At 39.0% G+C, this 18,003-nt stretch overlaps 1 protein-coding gene across 1 annotated transcript in view; it reads left to right on the top strand.

The window, feature by feature from the left end:
• EPB41L4A (erythrocyte membrane protein band 4.1 like 4A) overlaps window positions 1-18,003 on the top strand; it is a 116,421-nt gene that overhangs the window by 33,198 nt on the left and 65,220 nt on the right. Inside the window, exon 2 of the mRNA XM_021524791.2 lies at window positions 11,934-12,038. Within this exon, the coding sequence (XP_021380466.1) occupies window positions 11,934-12,038 (105 nt within the window). The remainder of the gene's footprint in view (window positions 1-11,933; window positions 12,039-18,003) is intronic.

The following is an 18,003-nucleotide window of genomic DNA, read 5'->3' as shown; positions in this document are numbered from 1 at the left end:
CAAGAAGCTCATTTGGTACATCTCATTTAGCAGCTCATTGACAAAGGGATGAGTATGGGCATGGCTGAGGTCCACATGAAGTGGTAGACCTTAAAAATTTACAGAAATGTTGCCTCTTAACTAAAATGCCAGGGGAAGCCTAGGGACTATTACTTTATTAAGTTCTGCTGAATACGCTGCTGGTTTTACTCTAAACAAACCACATTATTTTATCCTCAAGCAATCAGATAAAAACTAAAGGGTGTGAACCTCCTGTCTTTAAGCAAAAGGTTGGTGAGGTTGGTGTGGGTTGTGTTTTGTTTTGGTTTTTTTTTTAATACTTTTGGATTTCAGTGTGAATAGGATTTTGTCCAAATCATCCGTTAAGCTAAATTTACTGTAAACAAAAGTAATGCTGCCAAGAGTCCTGTATTCAACACAGATCAGAGATAGATAATTTTGTCTTGGAGATTTTCATGTAACCAAGTACATTTTGAGCAAGTTGAAAATGTAAGTAATGATCTATTTGAAATGTAATGGTCTAGTCTGCAGAACATGCCATGACTTGCCTGCAGTGAAAGAATTGTGTTGAGCATATGCAGTATTTAAAATAATTCCTTTAAAACATGATTGTTTAAGGTTCATCCAGTGCTCTGTGGCAGGGTACAGCTGTAACAGAACTGGAGATTCTCTGCTGGAGACTTCTGACAATACACCAGTGGCTTGCCTGCAAGCTCAGGATTTAAACACAAGAGTTTTTACTGTCAGCTTTTAGTTTAATTGTTTGGTTTGCTTTTATTGCAGTCATCAGCATTTTACTCTGATTATTGGAAGGTAGCTGGGACCTGTGTGCTGTTTGGGTCCAAAAAAGGCACTGTAAGCACAGCTCCACTGTGAACAAATTTTAGGCTAAAGGCTTAGTATCTTATTTCTAAACATTAATATAAAATTCTTTGCCTTAAAACTCAGTAATAAATTTCACATTTACCTAAATCTGAATGAGTTATTTTCACATCACCAGTGAAAAACTTAATCAGATTTTTGTTGTCTTCTAGTGGTAATCAACTCCTTTTTTTCCATTAATGTGAAATATGTTTGTGATTTCATGTCCATAGTCAGCAAGCTGTTTTAAAAACTGTTTTCCTTCTTGCTTGAGATGTGTAAGTGGACTCATAGAGTATAGCAGATAGGAAAGGGTGTTATGCCTGGGGCATTTCATTAACTAACCTCTTGAGTCAGATAATGGAGATGCTGCAAGGATGCCTTTCTTCAGTGGAGTCACAACACCGAGACTATGAGCATTAAGGGGTTAACTGCCTTCATCTCTGCAGCTTTTGATGATGCACAGACGTATTTGTTGGTTTTGTACTCAATGTAAAGAAAGAAGGATCTGGTTCTGCAGAATTACTTGTGCCATGTTTGCATATAGATCTTTATACTATGCTTATCACTAATCTGCCTATCAGATGGCAGTAAAGAAATTTATCCAGATTTGCACATATATATAATTACTTTATATTCTCCTTCAGGGAGATGTATTGTAGAGATGCTAATTAAGGTGAGTGGTTTTTATTTTTTTTTTTATTATATGAAATATTCTTGCTAACTTATATAGGTAAGCTGCCAGCATGTGTAAAAACATAACTCTCATATATATAAGTATATATCATACGTATCATATTACACCATCTATAAAATGCTCAGTTTCTTGAATGTTCCATATCAAAGAATAAAAACTTTCTGCAGGAATAGATTTCAAGTCAAGGTATAGCAGTTAATTTGTTTGTAGACTTACGTTAAAAACATCTTTCCCCAACAACCTTGGTTAGTTAAACATCTCTTAAAAATAAAGAAAGTGTAATAATTTTATTGATGACTATGTGAACATGCAAATTGTGTTCTCTGGTTTGTGCAGTTCCCATATCCTACAAAGTCACTTCAAAATGTACTATCCATTTCAGGGATCCAATGAAGACTAAGCAGTGAGAAAGTAGTGTCCTTGCCTGAATGGCTGTGATTAACATCAAGTCACTACTTGAGAGGTTTAATTGCTAAAAGGGGAAAAGGATGGAGGCTACAGAGAAAGAAAATCTCACTAAAATATGCCATAGTTTCCCTTGAAACCACACAGAATATTTTGTGCATTACCTTTCCGTAGGGAGATAGAATGGTGTTATCACTACAGTTCCTTGCCTAAGAGCTTGTTCAGAGTAATATTGATTTTTTAAAAAAATCTCTGAGGAAATAGCTGTAAATTCAGTGTGAGAAGCTTGTGGGATTTTCCATAAGAGAAGGTGCAAAGGAGAGGGTTGTTAGTCCTATAGGAGTTGGTTGTTCTCTTTGTAGGTTTTCTACTCATCAGTTTTCCAACTCTGCAAGGAATTATTTTGCAAAGTTTTTTCAAGTTGGTTTGCCTATTTCCAAGAAAAAGAAAACCAGGCAACTTTTGTCTGAGAAACTCTTGGAGCAAAGAGACTACAATTGCTGTCAGCACGGTCACCACACCAGAGATGTGTTGTTCTCCATTTTTTAAAAAGATATACCTAAAGTAAGCCCATTTAATGTGCTGGAATCTCTCTCTCAGGAGAGATTTCCTCAGACTTTATCAGCGTAGTCCTGTTAGGATACTATCTCACACTGGTCCCGGTGTTCCTGATGCTTGAGTTTGGTCAAAACAGAAAACGATTTTCTTGCATTTGGAGCTGCCAAATGTTTCTCTGCGTTACCTGTCCCACAACACGAGACTATGGAGAAATTTCCTGTCTTGATTCACGCGGGGACAAGGGCAAAGTCGGCCGGGGAGAGTGAAGGAGCAGATTGGAAGTGCGTCGGAGCAGTGGAGGGAGGATTCAGTGCAGTCCGCAGGAGCCAGCGGGGGTGCCTGCCTGGGCAAAGCAGCAGGGGCTGTGACAGGGGGTGTGATCACGGAGGATGCTCTTGGTGCTCTGCCGAATGAGGCAGCATGTGGGGAAGGGCAAGGAACTGGGAAGTTCGGGAAAGCACACCAAACTCCCCGGGGTTACACCATGGGTAGATCTTATTAAGAAGCGCAGCACTGACAACCAGGGATGAGCAATGATGCCAGGGAGGAGACAGGGATAGTCCTGTGTGAGTTGCCGGGGGAGGGGAACAACTGGTGGCGACACTGCCACATTCATACAAAAGAATGAATTAATGGTTGGCAGGTTCTGTCGACGCTTTAAATTTAAATTATGTGTGTTGCTATTTTAACTTAACACTTGCGTTTTCTGTTTATTTATGTGCAGGGGTATCATTCTACAAAAAAAAAAAAAAAAAAAAAAAAAAAAAAAGAGGCTGGCTTGGATTCTGTTTTATCTGAATATGCAGGGATGGAATCTGAAGCGATTCGGGGACTGATTGAAAGCTGAATGATTCGGGAATTGATTGACAGCTGAATGAGGCACTCTGGCTGTGAGTGTGGGTGTGAGGGGCCATGGATCACTAGGAGAGGGTGACAGAGCTGGGAGATGTGATGGATACCTCCTTTTCATCCCCCTCCGCTGCCGCGGCTCCGTGAGCGTCCTTCCTTTCCCATGCACGGGCTTTTATGTTGGGCTTTTTCTTCAGTCAAGCCTGTTAAAGTTGAATGCAGCCCAGCGCCAGTGAAATGGTAATATGAACCCATGCAGTGTGTGGCACTGGATACCATCCCTTCAGGACAGCCAGAAATTCTAGACGGGGAAGGAGAGAATGCAGGTGTATAGAGTAACCCATTAGCAGCCATTACGGTCTGCTAATGGGTAACTTATTCTTGTCCTGGTGCAAACACGTTGACTGCTTCTCTCTCTCTTTTTTTTTTTTTTTTTTTTTTTTTTTTTGTGTGTGTGTGTGTGTGTGTGACATTTATTAACGAGAATATCTGGAAAACTATTTTTAGAACAAAATACTTGCAGTGTATCCTCTACTGCTCTAATGGGAAATGTCTATTGAACAAAAAATGAAGACTTTAAAAAAAGTCGATCTTCAATTTTTTAAATAAATATGAAATTCCAGATGTTTATTATGAGAAATTAAGAATTAAATTTCCAGTATAATGAATCAGTTTTCTGGGAAACACCACGGCAATCAAATTATCAAAGATGTACAGAAATCATAGGTATATTTTTCAGGATAACACATGTATTCCTTTGACTTCTGTCTGTCACCACTGCAGAAGTAAGTAATGTGGTGGTATTAGCCCAAATGAGAACTTGAACTTCATCAAATGGGAAATAAAACTTTAAATATTAAAAATCGTAAAGTGTTTGGGAAAAGCTTTTTGGGATGTGAGTGGCCCTCTGAGGGGGAAGGACTCCCTCGGGTTTGTGGTGGAAGAAAAAAGTTCCAAAGATCTACATGCTTTGAAAGGCTTGCTGAGTAGAGAGAGCTTTTATTTTTGTTTTGTATTTCCCCCTCTTCTTTCTTCTCTGAGTCACGTGTACCAGAGCTAGGGATAAAAGGTGTCTCTGTCCAATCAAGAAATATACCTTCTTGTTGTCCTTTCTGTTAGTTCTGCATCTGAGAAGGTTTCACTATTTTCCTTGTTACTTTTTATCTTGTAATATCTCTTGACTGAAAATAATGCAGTTGAATTAACAGTCAGATACTAAACAAAATCATGCTAGCCCCATTGCTTTTGAAGAAGGAAAATATAAGAAATTATTAAAAAAACCTAACTGAGCTTGATAGAGCTTTCTAAGATGTGAATCGACTTGAAGATTAAGATTTAAGTCTCTATGTTCTATATGTTGTAGCCCTTACTCTTGAACATGGCGATTTAGAAAGAAAGGGTTAAAAAATAAATTGAGAATCTACTTCAGAATTACCATCATAAGTTGCTGACTTCATGACCAAAACACTGATGAGACTTTGAGAAATGGAGACTAAAGGAGGGGGAGAAAAACGGGGATGACATAGGCAAAAGTCAGAGAACAGCAGAAATAATTATCTTAAGAAAAGAAGAAGCAACTTGAAGACAAAGAAGTTAACAAGGTTGAGAGCAGGTGGTGAGCAGGGCACCACATTTGGCCTTTGCTGAGGGAGAGAGAGCATGAGAAGGTGGTTTGTTTTTTGCTCAGTCTAGTGGAGCTCTGTACAAACAAGCTTCTGCAGGTATGCTCAGCTCTGACAGTACAGCTATTCATTCTGAATGAAAAAATGGCAAAGTAAAGGATTGGCACTGACCTTTTCTCCTTCCCATTCTTCTTGCTTCTAAAACCTTCCCAAACAATCTAACACAGAAAGCCTTCCAACAATCCTGCCAGCTAATAGTTCGAACCAACTTCTTATGAGAATATAACTTCATTACTTTTTTAACAGCTGAAGTGATTGAAAAATCCCTGAGCAGTTTGACAGAGTGAGTGTCTAGTTTTTAATTTTTAACATTTCTCTTTTTGAAAGACTTATAGAGTTCAACTCTTTACTGACACTCTCCCTTGTCAGTCTTGCACTTAAAGCAGTTAAGCAAAGCGACTTATTTAAATTTTAAGTCCCCGTGCTCTAAAACTGCTATGCATAATCAGTTTAATATGCTCCATGAAAATGCATGCAACATCTAATTTAAAAGAGGCATTTAAGTGGATGACCATAGAAAAAGATAGTGTGTTAGAACTGAGGCTTTAGTACCACAACTGCCTCCCTTTGACACAAAGGCAGAAATCACAAAATTACCAATAGGAGGAATAGAGCCAAATATACCAGGACTACATGACTGATACAAAAAAGATTACACCTATGTGTTTATTCCTAAATTGATATTTTATATGTAAGTTAATAGAGCTAGCATAAGAAATATTGCCATAATAAAACATAACAAATAAGGAGGAAAAAATAAATAAATAAGAAAAAAAAAAAGAATAACTAAAAAAGGAGCAAAACACAAACCAAGAATGCCAAAATAACCAGCAGCAACAAACAGACTTTTAAAGTTGCAACAAGTTAACATGAGAAAGGTTTAAAGAAAGACTTCAATGACTGCAAAAATAATTGCAGAAACCATGTCATGAAAACCATCTAGAAAACAGGGGATACTTACTTTATTTAGAATGAATGTGCCAAAAGTAAGTACAGCATCCTTTCTTGGCCAGGGTAACTCTTCCACCAAGTGCTCTACCATGGAGCTGCTCACCTCCCAGAGTGAAGGACCCTCTCCTGATGAGAAGGTGCACCAGGTCACACAGCTGTGAGTGAAGATCAGTTTCGAAAAGTAGAAAAACAATAGCAACCTACATCTTCAACATTCCCAATGAGTGGTTGTATTCTGTATTTTTAAATTTTGTTATTATTTTCATAATTCCTTTCTTGGGTGTAGATTTATTCAAAGTACATGAAAATAATGGAAATGGTCATTAGTATTCAGTTCTTCAGAAAAGCTCTTTTTTGTGAAAACTTGGAATGCATTATTGTGGGTAGCTTAACTCATCTGTCATACAGTGAATGTAGATGCTAATGAACAGGATAATGTTAATATTAGGGGATAGATTAATGAATAGATTTTAAAACAAAATTTATATGGCTAGAATTCCTCTAAACAGAACCAGTTGCTACAATTTTGTAAAATATCATTCAATACAGAGATCAATTTTAGAGCACTAGTAAATATTTAATTATGTTTCCAAAATTTATTTGTCTTCCCATTACTTATGTGCTTGCTCTGCTTGCCCTTTGTTGTCTTCACTGGGCTATGATTCCTGCTTAACGTGTGTGCATGTCTGAATTGCATTGCTATACCATGTATATATAAAAATACTTGCTTACATCTTCTCCCCAAAAAGGACCCCGCTGAACTGAAGTAATTTCCCATAAGCCAGACATTTTTAAGGCATAATTTCTTTAGCTCATTTTCTTTTGTGTTTCAAAGTCAAGTAAATTGCTTTACATCTATCTGTGACAGTGCCTCAAAGTGCACTCCAGCCAGTAGTTACAAGGGGAGATGTTTAATTGGCTGGTGCCTACACTCCTAGGAATGTGTCCCTCTTTCAAGGAGGTTGCCCCTGAGCAAATGAATTTGTGACAGATACAATAATTGCAAAACCAGAAAAATATTGTGTGTCTTCAGGTATTTTTTCTAGGATAGCATTTGCTGACTGGAATGCAATGGATTGACCACTAGTGAAAGCTAAACTGATTTACAGGTATCTTAATATACAGCACTTAGAATTCTGTGTCATCTGTTACATCCAGGCAGGTCAGACACTGTCAAGTTCTTGGGAATAGTGACAGGGAGGTCTGTGCCTGTGCCCCTAAATCCATGGAGTTCTCACATAAAAACCTCTGAAAACATGTTGACATATCTGCTGCCAGTGAAATAGAAGCAGAGAGGCAGGGATGGATTAGTACATTTTGGATGGTTCATTTTGGATGGTTCATTTTAATGATGTATACTTAGGGCAGCCTGTGATGTTTCATTTTTATTTGTTAAATTTTCAGTTCCTCAAAGTATTTACTTCTGTTATGTGACTGTGCTGGGGAATGCCTTGCATGTATAAAAGAACACTAATGTAAATTCTTCTCTGTTTAGACATGCATTCTGGAAATTAAGGTTAAGCTGTTTTGTCTGGGTGAATATTTGTAAATGTTTAGCATTTTTAATTTAAAGGCTTTTCTCTGCTTGAACATGTGGTATGCAAATTGAGGCCTGGGTGGCACACTGCCTTGGGGAAAAGGAGTCCTTAGTCTTCATTGTTAAAAACCAAGGACTCTGATTTCAGAGCTTCATGTCGTGCTGCTTTTGTCAAGGGAAGGTGATGAAAAATTGTGTTGGTGTCTAGTCTTTTCTGAGCTTGAGGTAAGGAGGAAGAATAGGCCAAAAAAAAAAGTGAGAAAATGCTCTTTGGAGACACCTATTTCTGCTCTTTGTCTGCTCACTCTCATGCATGATTGTGTGCTGCCTTTGTGCATAATTTTATTCTCCCCTTAGTAACCATTTCCTGGGGCAAATACTGCAATTTGGTCTCCAGGCATGCTGCATCAGGGGGAATCTCTGATGGGCATCTCAAAAGGCAAAGGTTATGTTCAACCTAAGTTATAAACTCTTTTTCTGAGCACAGGCTTATGAATTCTGCATATTCCTTTAGCTTTTTTTGGGTTGTAAGAGGTAGAGTGTGTAGATTGAATTATTTTCAGGAGAAAAGCATCATGATGTCTGCTTGATATAAAAGAGACAATAACAAGAGGCTTCACTACCTATAGCACTTTTCCTTCAATAGAGGGACTAGCATCCTACTGGGGCAGAGATCTTGTCTTTAAATTCAATTAATACCAATAATAGTTCTGATGTGGCCTCCTCTGCTCTGCACAACACAAGAGAGAAAATTAAAAACTACCCAACAAGAAAAATGTCACTGGAGCTAAAAAGCAGTGAGCTGTATGAAAGATAAGAATTTCTGGTGTCTAAATATAGAGTAATATGAATATGTTAAAACACAGAATTCTATGTATTGCTTTTAAAAGAATAGTTTCAATTTGATTAAGAAAACTACAGTAAAATCAGCCTTCTCCTGAATGTTCTGACTGTCATTTTCTTTAGCCAGTATAAACCTGCCTTTCTGGTTTATAGCCACAGTGCTAACATGTAAAGCAAGATGTTATGACTCATTGACATAATTCTTTGTTCTCTCTTGAAAGCATTGCTGATGGTATTTTCAAATGTACTTGGGTTTACCCCTAAAAATGCAAACCCTTTGCAAGTCTGAGCTTAATGCAAGGCAGATTATGTAATTTTTGCAAGCCATATGATGTGAATGTAATGCTGTTTATGTTTTTGATAGTTTTGGTTTCTAGCTTTTCTGAATTTTGCTGTAATTTTATCAAGGGAAATAAGATGGCTTCTCTTAGTTTGCAAAACTTTGAGCAAATTAAGTAAAAATGTGTTTCAGGACTGAGAAGTAGTTACTAAGAGATTAATCAGCAAAACTTCTTTCTTGACTCAAGTTGAAGATGAAAATTACTTGAATGAAATCTTGAAATCATGTGGCTAAAAATGAGAAATTAACTGAAAATGAGTCTGCAATGGTTTCACCAAGGGTCAATGTTTTACGTGAACAGTGATCCCCAGTGCTGGGAAAATATGAGGTTAAGGTCTGAAGGGTGTGAGGATAGGTCCTGGCTCACATCCTGGCTGTTCCCTTGCAAAGCATTTCTTTGTGTTCAGCAGGCTTTGCTGAAAGATGTGAAAGGTATTGGCAGAGAGGGCTGTGGAGACTGCAACATGCAGCATGTTTTGGCTGAGGGTAACCAAAGCACTGAGCACCTTGCTGCTGTAGAGGTAGAGAGCCCCAGCATTGTGAGCTGGATGGGTTTGCTCAGCTTTTCCTCCCAGACAGACCACCTGCTTCTGCAGCATCTGCAATTATTGAAGTGTTAAGTAGGCTGCGTCAAAAGAGAATAAATAAACAGGCATTTATGTTTTCTATCTGCCTAGCAGTATAAATAGAAAGCAGTTTAAAAGAAGCCTTTAAGCTCTGAAAGGAAAGAAAGGAGGCTTTAATTTTAACCAGACCAGGTCTGATACATGCATTTTTCTTGGGGATAACACACCAGCTTTAGGGTCCATAGAAGGAAAGCTGTCCCAAAAATTCCTTGTTCAGACCTCAACTGAATGAAGTAGAAGAGTTCCAGCTAAGAAGGGTAGTTGCATTCTAAACCGGTGCAGAGTCATGTAAGTTGAACTCCTGTAAGACTTAAGCTTCTTTGTTTACTCACAGGATTGTGTACTATTATGGTAAGTAAAATAATACTTACATTCTTGAAATTGACAGCTTCATCTTGGTGGTTCAATCACTGCTTCTCAGTGCTGTTAATAAAACCAACTGATACTGTGAATAATGGTACTGGTCAGACAAGGAGTGGCAAGCTCACAGAAAGAAAAGAGATTTGAACTGCAATCACAGAAGCTGAGCAAGGCTTGGGTGGGCACCACTCAATGTGTCCTGTGAGCCATGGTACAGGCACCCCTTTTTATACCTTCTGCAAGGGTTTTACTGACCTCACTGTGGTTTACTGTGTCAAAAACCATCAACTCTGAGTCGCTGATGTTGGAGATCCTGTAGTCTGAAATGTTCTCAGATGGTTTAGTGCCCAGCTGGAAGTGTTGCCATCATTATCTGCATGGGTCAATTTGGAGTCAGACCTGCTTGTTTATTTTGGACTTTTTTGTGTCTGTTTCTAAAGATGTCTGTCCAGCCCTAGGTTTCCAAGACATTGTTGTACTGTTTAAATGATGATGGAAATAGTTAACAATGCTGAGGGTAATTTGCCTTATATGACACAGAATCATAGAACATACCAATTGGAAGGAGATCACCAGGAGTATCAAGTCCAATACATGACTTATGAGATAACAATGTTCCTTTTAATGGGATGTCTCCTCTACTTCTTTTGAATGACAACTAATTTAAAAAAACTAAGACTGAAGGACAATTGTCCTGCAGTCTTAAATCCCTATTCTAGTAATCAAACCTGTATTTTTAATATTTTTAAGGTGTGTTTTGTTTTGTTCCAACTTTTTTCTGCAGTACTCTACAGGTCATCTTGCCTTGTTCTCACAACCTGACTTCAGTTTCTTGTTGATGAAACTGATGATAAAATCATTGTATTGCTCTGCTTTATCCAGCTTGATAAATTGAGATGTAGTGAATTTCTGCTTACCTTAATCATATTTCCCTCCAGATTGCTCTCTGTTTAGTGGCTGATCATTAAGGCTCACTGTACACAATGAGGGAATATGTAATTGCAGTTGCTTGAAGTAAACAACCAGTCTGATGGATTCAGACAAAGACAACCTTTCAAGAACATCCTGTTTTAAACAAATATATAGTAAATCTGGTGAATAGAATGGATATGAAATTTCCAGCCTACAAGAGATGTTTGCCTTGTCATAGCATGCTTAATGTGTGAGTGGCCACATGAAATTGTTGTATTGTCCCTGCTCATGGGATTAGATATGAATCCTGACCAAATGCACCTGCTGAAAAAAAAATAGACCTTCACCATTGTGATATGTTTGATACTTCACCAGCAGAACTAAATTAAAGAATATTTTAATCAGTATTATTTGCCATTTTAATTTTAAAATTATCTGTTCATAAGTTAGAAAGTGAAATTGCACAAACAATATCATACAGCTTCCACTTTCTGCTTCTTTTCTCTGTGGTGATTTTACTACAGTCTAGTAATTTATAAAATATGAAGCAGCTAAGCAAAACCTAGTTATGAGTTATGCCCATATTTTCTTGTGGAATTTAGGACTGTAATCACCAAAGACCGTAATTGATTCTGAGAGGGGATCATTCTGTGTAATTATTCTCCATCCTTCTCATCTGTTTGTTGTTGGCTGCCAGGCAAACCAACAAATAGGAGGCATTCAGGTGGAAGTGAGCTTTTTGTAAGCATATTGTCCCCAGCGTTGTTTGCAAATACTGTCATAGACGCTTAATGAAGTGCTATTCAAGAAAACAGTAGGATTATTTCAATTCAGGGTGTTGGACTGTTCCCCCTTCTACTATCAAAAATATTTTACAAGAAAACAAATAAAACCTAACCTTATTTACAAAGATTAGTAACAGAGAAGTTAATGATGTATAATTTAGGTCTTAAGGGCAGTTTTGCCTCCTGATCTCCACGGTCAGAGTTTGAGTGACAGGTCTGTACTGGAAGGGTGAGTTGAATTTGAAAAATGCTGTGTTCAGCAGAACTGTGGGGGTTTTGTTTGTTTGTTTTTCTTTTGGTATTGTGTTACAACTACCTTGCCAGCTTCTTAATAGTATTCTGCAGAATTATTTTTTAAACATGCAAAATATTCACATCTGTACTGCTGAAATTTTTGTTAAAGGCAGTGGAACTGCCTAATTTTTTTTTTTTTTAGACAAAGCTAATTGATTGCATGAATGCCACTGCACATAGCTGACAAAGGCAGAGCATCTTTGTGAATAGGCTCTGTAAATTCTTTCCCACAGAAGTCAACGAAAGGGTCGGTTGTCCTGGGCTACGTGTTTCGTCACTTAAACCTGGTGGAAATAGATTACTTTGGGCTGCGTTACTGTGACCGAAGTCATCAAACGGTGAGTAAAAGACACAGCAGATTGGATTTGCCATGTATAAAATTCACCCTGTTGTGCTGTTTGCCTGTAAAGCATTAGATTGTCATACGTCCCCTAACTTTCACTGCTTCCTGGCTCAGGTTTCCAGTATGAATTTATTTTGTTTGTTTCCAATAAGTTCTTGGAATAGCCATTAACATCTTAGATAGGAATGGAATCAAATGTTAAATGTTGTTGAAAACTAAATTAAGAAAGTACAAACAGTAAAAAATTATTGTATGAAAGTAGGATTGATATTTTTTCCTCTTTAGTACTGTGCCCTGAAGCCAGTGCCTGATGGTCTGTGCTGCTCAGCCTCCCTTGGCCCTGCACAGGGAACAGTGTCCCTAAGTGCATCCCAGCCTGCTTCACTTGCTGCAACACTGGCCGAGCTTCAGGGTGTGTGGGCAATGCCATTTCCACTCTGCCTGAATCATCTCTGTGTCCCTGAGCCCGTGTTCCCTAGAGCCTCCTTGACAGGGACTTACCCCACAGCTGAGGCTTTTTCCACTGGGACATTACCATCCTAAGCAGACAAGGAGATGTTTCAGCCAGGCTGAGGTGTTCCAGCCAAAGCAGGAGTTATTTGGAGCAGTGCTGTCTGCCCTGCCAAAGGCTTGTGAGGGATTGCTGCAGGCAGAGCTGAGGAGCAGGGGGTGCTCAGCAAGAGGAACCAGTGCTATATTCACAGGATGGACTTCATACTGCTTTAAAATTATGAAGGGAATAGTGCCTGGCCTATGGTTAAATTAAGTCAAGCCATTACAGTTTTGAAGCCAGTGTTCTGTGATGACAGCAATGCATAAGATCCTGTTTCATCTATATATAGTAATAATTTATTGAATTGGCTAAATATTTGCCAATTTCTTCTGTTAACCAGAAGTTGATCATGTGAAGACTGAATTTAGAACAGTATTAAGCAGGTTGATGATTGGTATTGAGAGCTACTTCACTCTCTGTATTTTAACTTTTGTGACATCATCCAGAAATTTATTAATTCAGTTCCTTGATGAGCTTCTAATAATTTTATTCCATGAAGATGAAAGCTATATTCAGCTATGAACTAAAGGTAGACTGTTAAAAGTGGTGGTTTTGATTTCCTGAGGAATTTGAGGTGTGAATGAACAGCAGGTAGGCATTTTTTGCTCTCAGAAGTGTCTTCCTTTTAGCTGTGGTTGCAAGTAAAATAGAAATGGCTGTTCCTGGGAATATTTCCAGAAGCATACACAGGATATATTTAGTGGTGCACATGAAAATATACTACTATATACCACACAACTATAAAAAGGGATTGCACCTCTATTGTGAAAGGGGCACATGAAAGCACATTTTAGGGCACATCCTTTTGTTCTGCCTTTTCTCTCATGTGGTGCTCCAGTGGTGCAAATTTAATGTTAGCTTTAGGCTTTATCCTCGGGCCAGCCCAAATTCAGTAAGCCTCTGTGATTCTTGATTTTCCCACGGATTAGGAAGGTGTTTATCCCACTTCTGTCATCTGCCTGCTCTTACACCAGCACTAGCCTTTCGTGTGGATGCGGGACCTCAGCTGTGTGCAGGGCTGTGCAGTGCCCTGCCCATCTCCTGCCCAGCCATGGAGATGCTGCACAGGAGCTGTCAAGGGTGCACTGCTGCCTCTGCACCTGGACTGTTTTGTAACAAACCATCGTGAAAACTCCTGGTCCTGTTGTTCATCTGTGTCAGGATAACGAAAACCTGATGCTCCCTCATCTGAAAAGTTCATAAATGAGCTGTAAAACTTCATTAACAGTGCTACTGTGTGTAGTTTTATGTGTTTTATGATGCGTGGTTTTATGCTGCTAGCTTGCTATTTTTAGTGAGCTCTTGTAAGCTTTTAAGAATGGGCAGTATAATGGAAAGCTTTCACGCAACAAACAACACCTTGTGCTTTAGCTGTAAACATATATTTAGTTGCATGCTGACTGCGGCTAAAACTCACTGGGCTGTTGTGGGAATTAGCTCAGTAATAGCTGGCAAGGAGCCTAGATCTGGATTTTGGATTTGGTATTTTTTGGACCACAGTAGATTTCCTAAGGGAAGAGGAAAAAGTGACCTTGATAATTAGTTTTAAAACCGTGGTCCTTAGTTAGTCTTATAGGGAGAAAAGTGTTTAGGGGTTCGGCTACTCCTAATATATTGCTTGTGGTGGGGAAAGTTTTATTTTTTGTACTGTCAGGTTTTTTTGTCATACTATAGATTTAACTGAATGATGAACAAAGCAGTGTAGACAAAATGATGTATTTTAAAGAACAAATCAGTCATAAAAGAAACATTTTTTTAATTAAGGGTTTGAAAGGGATTGTTTGGTTATTTTCCCCATTACTCTTGCATGCCTCAGCACTTCCAGGTGGTCTTTTAAGTGCTGTGTTGGTGAGCTACCTGTTATGTGGGTGGTATAATAATTATTTTAGTACTACCAGTAGGGCATTAATGAGTGAACAAGGTTTCACTGTGCTACATAGTGTATATGAATGTGTAGCATTAAAATGGTCTCTTCCTGAACAGCCAACCAACTAATTAGCCTGTGAGAACAGCTGGATGCAGCAAACAGATTGACAAAACTGGGAGGCACTGGCAGGGGCACAAACAGTAGGATAAAGCATAAATTGGATGACACTGTCTCTAGGGTGGTAATTTGGGAATTTTATTTACTGACATTCCAGGTTTCCCCAAACTCTCCACAGTAAACGGACAGTATTCAAATGGAAAAATCAAGCTCTGGAAGACCACAAGTTGATGTCAGACTAGCATTACATATATCTACTTAATGCTCTGGTCTCCAAAGGAACAACAAAATGTATCTTCTAATAATTAGTTAAAATAGAACATTTAATAATTAATTTAAAAATCCATGATATCAAACTACACCCCAGTGAACAGATGGGTTCAGCTAATGCTGTGTTGTCAGTAGTGTTCCCTAATCTCTTAGCGCCTCTGTTGACAAACTACATGGCGCTTCTTCTCATGTGGAGTTTGAGTACCTTTTTGTGGTGTAAATTCTTTAAAAGAATGACCAATTTTCTCTGAGTGCCGCAGAATCCCTAACTGTGCTTCACGTGAGCCTTTTGCACTCTGCAGAGAGTAATGTGCCCAAATGGTGCCCAAATTAGTGTGAGTTTACACCAGGTACTGCCCTCATGGTTCTCAATGTGGATACTCAGCTGGGTCTTCCTGGAGAGGGCATTTGCATCTTCTGCCTCATCTCCCAGGACTGTGTGCCCCATCTGCTATTTCCAGGTGAGACACAATCACCAGAATATGTGTAGCAGATGCTGAGGGTGGCTTAGGAAACTCTCCAGAATCACAGAACCATCAGGTTGGAAGGGACCTCTGGAGATCACCCAGTCCAACCCATGACAGAGCAGAGTCACCTGGAGTAGGTGACACAGGAACACACACCCAGGTGGTTTTAGGATGTCTCCAAAGGGATAGACTCCACACCCTTTCTGGGCAGCTCTTCCACTGCTCTGCCACCCTCCATGGAAAGAAGTTCTTCCTTAGATTGAGGTGGAACTTCCTGTGTTTTAGTCTATGGCCATCGCTCCTTGTCCTGTCACTGAGCACCACTGAAGGGACTCTGTCACCATCCTCCTGCCACCTGCCTCGGAGCTGTTTATTTGCATTAGTGAGATTCCCTCTCAGTCTTTTCTTCTCCAGTCTAAACAGGCCCAGACCCTACCTCACCTCATAAAAGACATAGTCCAAAGCCCTCACCATCTCTGTGACTCTTCACTGGACGCTGTCCATTCACTCCTTGTCTCTCTTGCTTTAGGGAGCTCAGAACTGGGCAAAGTTTTCCAGATGTGCCTCACTAGGGCCAAGGAGAGGAGCAGGATCACCTCCCTTGACTTGCTGGCCACACTCTTCCCCCTGCAGTCTCTCATTGCTTTAGTGTTTGGGGAAAACAGGGTGTACTTCTCTAGGGCTGGGTGGACTGGTGAGGGAGGGCTGTTCTGTCACTGCTGCTTTCTGCTGTGCTTTGCTACAGTCCCTTTGCTACTGCCTTTATGGCTTTGCTGGGGTGTGTAGCATAGCCAAGCCAGTATTTTACTGAGGTACACAAAAGGCAGAGATAGCAATATGACATATCAGGAAAAGCTGAGCAAAATTTGATGAAGGAATGGGTCCCCCTGAAGCCCAAAGATGTTTGCTTTTGTGAAATGCCAAAAGAATCATGCTATATACAAAAAATTGTACAGCAGGCTGTAATGTAAATATTCTTTTCTTACCTGATAGTGCTAATCTGGGCTATTATAATCAGAATGTACCACATACTGATACTCTCATAGGGCTCTGAGAGGAGAAATACAAATACAGAAGGACAAATGATGATATTAATTAATATTGCACCATGCCCCCACCCTGCAATGTAGGTTTTTCTCCCCTGCACAAAACCCTGAGAGCACAGCAGGTAGGAGGTAACCCATGGCAATACAGGGAATTAATATCATAGAATGTAGAGCATATTTTGTCCTCAACATCTTAGAAAATAAGTCAGATTGTACTTAGCTTATGTTTTGTTGAAAGGATTTTTTTTTCTTTTTATGGATTTTTACAGTCATCCCCAAGCACAATATATGAAATTATCTAGGAGGAAAGGGAATTGTTTGTGTGTGTTACATTAGATGTCATAACCAGTGGAAAGAAAATGGAGGCTGATAATGTTGAGTAGAAACAATAAATTTTAGAAGAATATTATTGGATTAAAACAGCAGACACAAAGCTGATGGTCAAGTGAGTTACAGGTAGTAAGAATAAATTTTTAGAGTGCAGCAGGATCAGTTCACTGATGATATAATAACAAATATATTTTATATAACTTTAGATTCTATGGTAGCATTAAATACATATTTGTATGTAGGAATTGCCTGAAAATTTTTTGCATTTCTTATATAATAGGGGCATCCTGAACTCAGTGGGTTGAGGTTCTTTGGAGGGAACATTTGCAGGAGAAATCTGACACAGCAATTCCAATTCTTAATGTTGTCTTAAGGTGTGGGAAAATCTTGATCATTTCAGATTATAATTGAAGAATTTCCTCTTCAAAATTTTATTCCTGTTGTAAATGTGATCAAAAACTATCATCTTCATTGTAAGAATCTAATTAAGACAGTCCAACATTTAGTTTGAAGTTGATAGAGCTTTCTGCACCAGACACTTCATTGACTGAAACTACAGCAAACATTTCAACCTAGTTAATATTTTGTTTCAAGCAGGTTTATGGAATGTGACCTAAGTTTAACCCTATGCAGATGCAAAAACTTAAGATTCCAGATTTGTGGTAAAGTTCTTGCAGGCACTTTAAAGGGCTAAATACTGCATGGAGCTTGGATGCATGCTGCTTACATACCTGGCTTGTATGGGGGCCAGATTTGTAAAAGTACAAAGGACAAAAGAGTCCATTTTTTCTTTATGCTGTACTTTAAAATATCCTTTTTGTTTTTTTAATGTAATTTCTGCCTAAAATTTAAAAGGAAGTTATTTTCTTTAATAACTTTGTACCTTTTAAATCAGTCCCAGTAAATAAAAAATTATTAAAGTAATACTTTGTGTGCTTGTAAAGAGCAATTAGTAAATTAGTCTCTTTAGTAACTGGATAGCTACATTGGTTAGGACTACAACAAAATGATTATATTTTTTCCCCACTTCTTCTGTAAATGTTAAATACTTCTTTTAGGTTGGCAGCACTGATCCCTGGCAGCTGGGTGAGGGGGTGCTGGGTCCCCCAGCTCTCTGCAGCAGTGCTGAGCTGCCTGCAAGCCCGTGCTGGGGGCGCAGGTGGGAGAGCACTGGGGAGTGTCACAGGGGCTGCCAGGAGATGGAAAGGGCAAAGGCAGCACCTCGGAGCTGCCTTGGCATTCACCACTCCGGGGTTTGTTGTCAGCAACTGCTGTGCCAGCGCACTGGATTAAAGAGACACTGGTTTTTT

This window comes from Lonchura striata, chromosome Z (genome assembly GCF_046129695.1).
Source record: "Lonchura striata isolate bLonStr1 chromosome Z, bLonStr1.mat, whole genome shotgun sequence".
Taxonomy (NCBI): Eukaryota; Metazoa; Chordata; class Aves; order Passeriformes; family Estrildidae; genus Lonchura; species Lonchura striata.
Note: the sequence above shows the minus strand (reverse complement) of the source record. Positions and strands in the feature narration are given on the sequence as shown.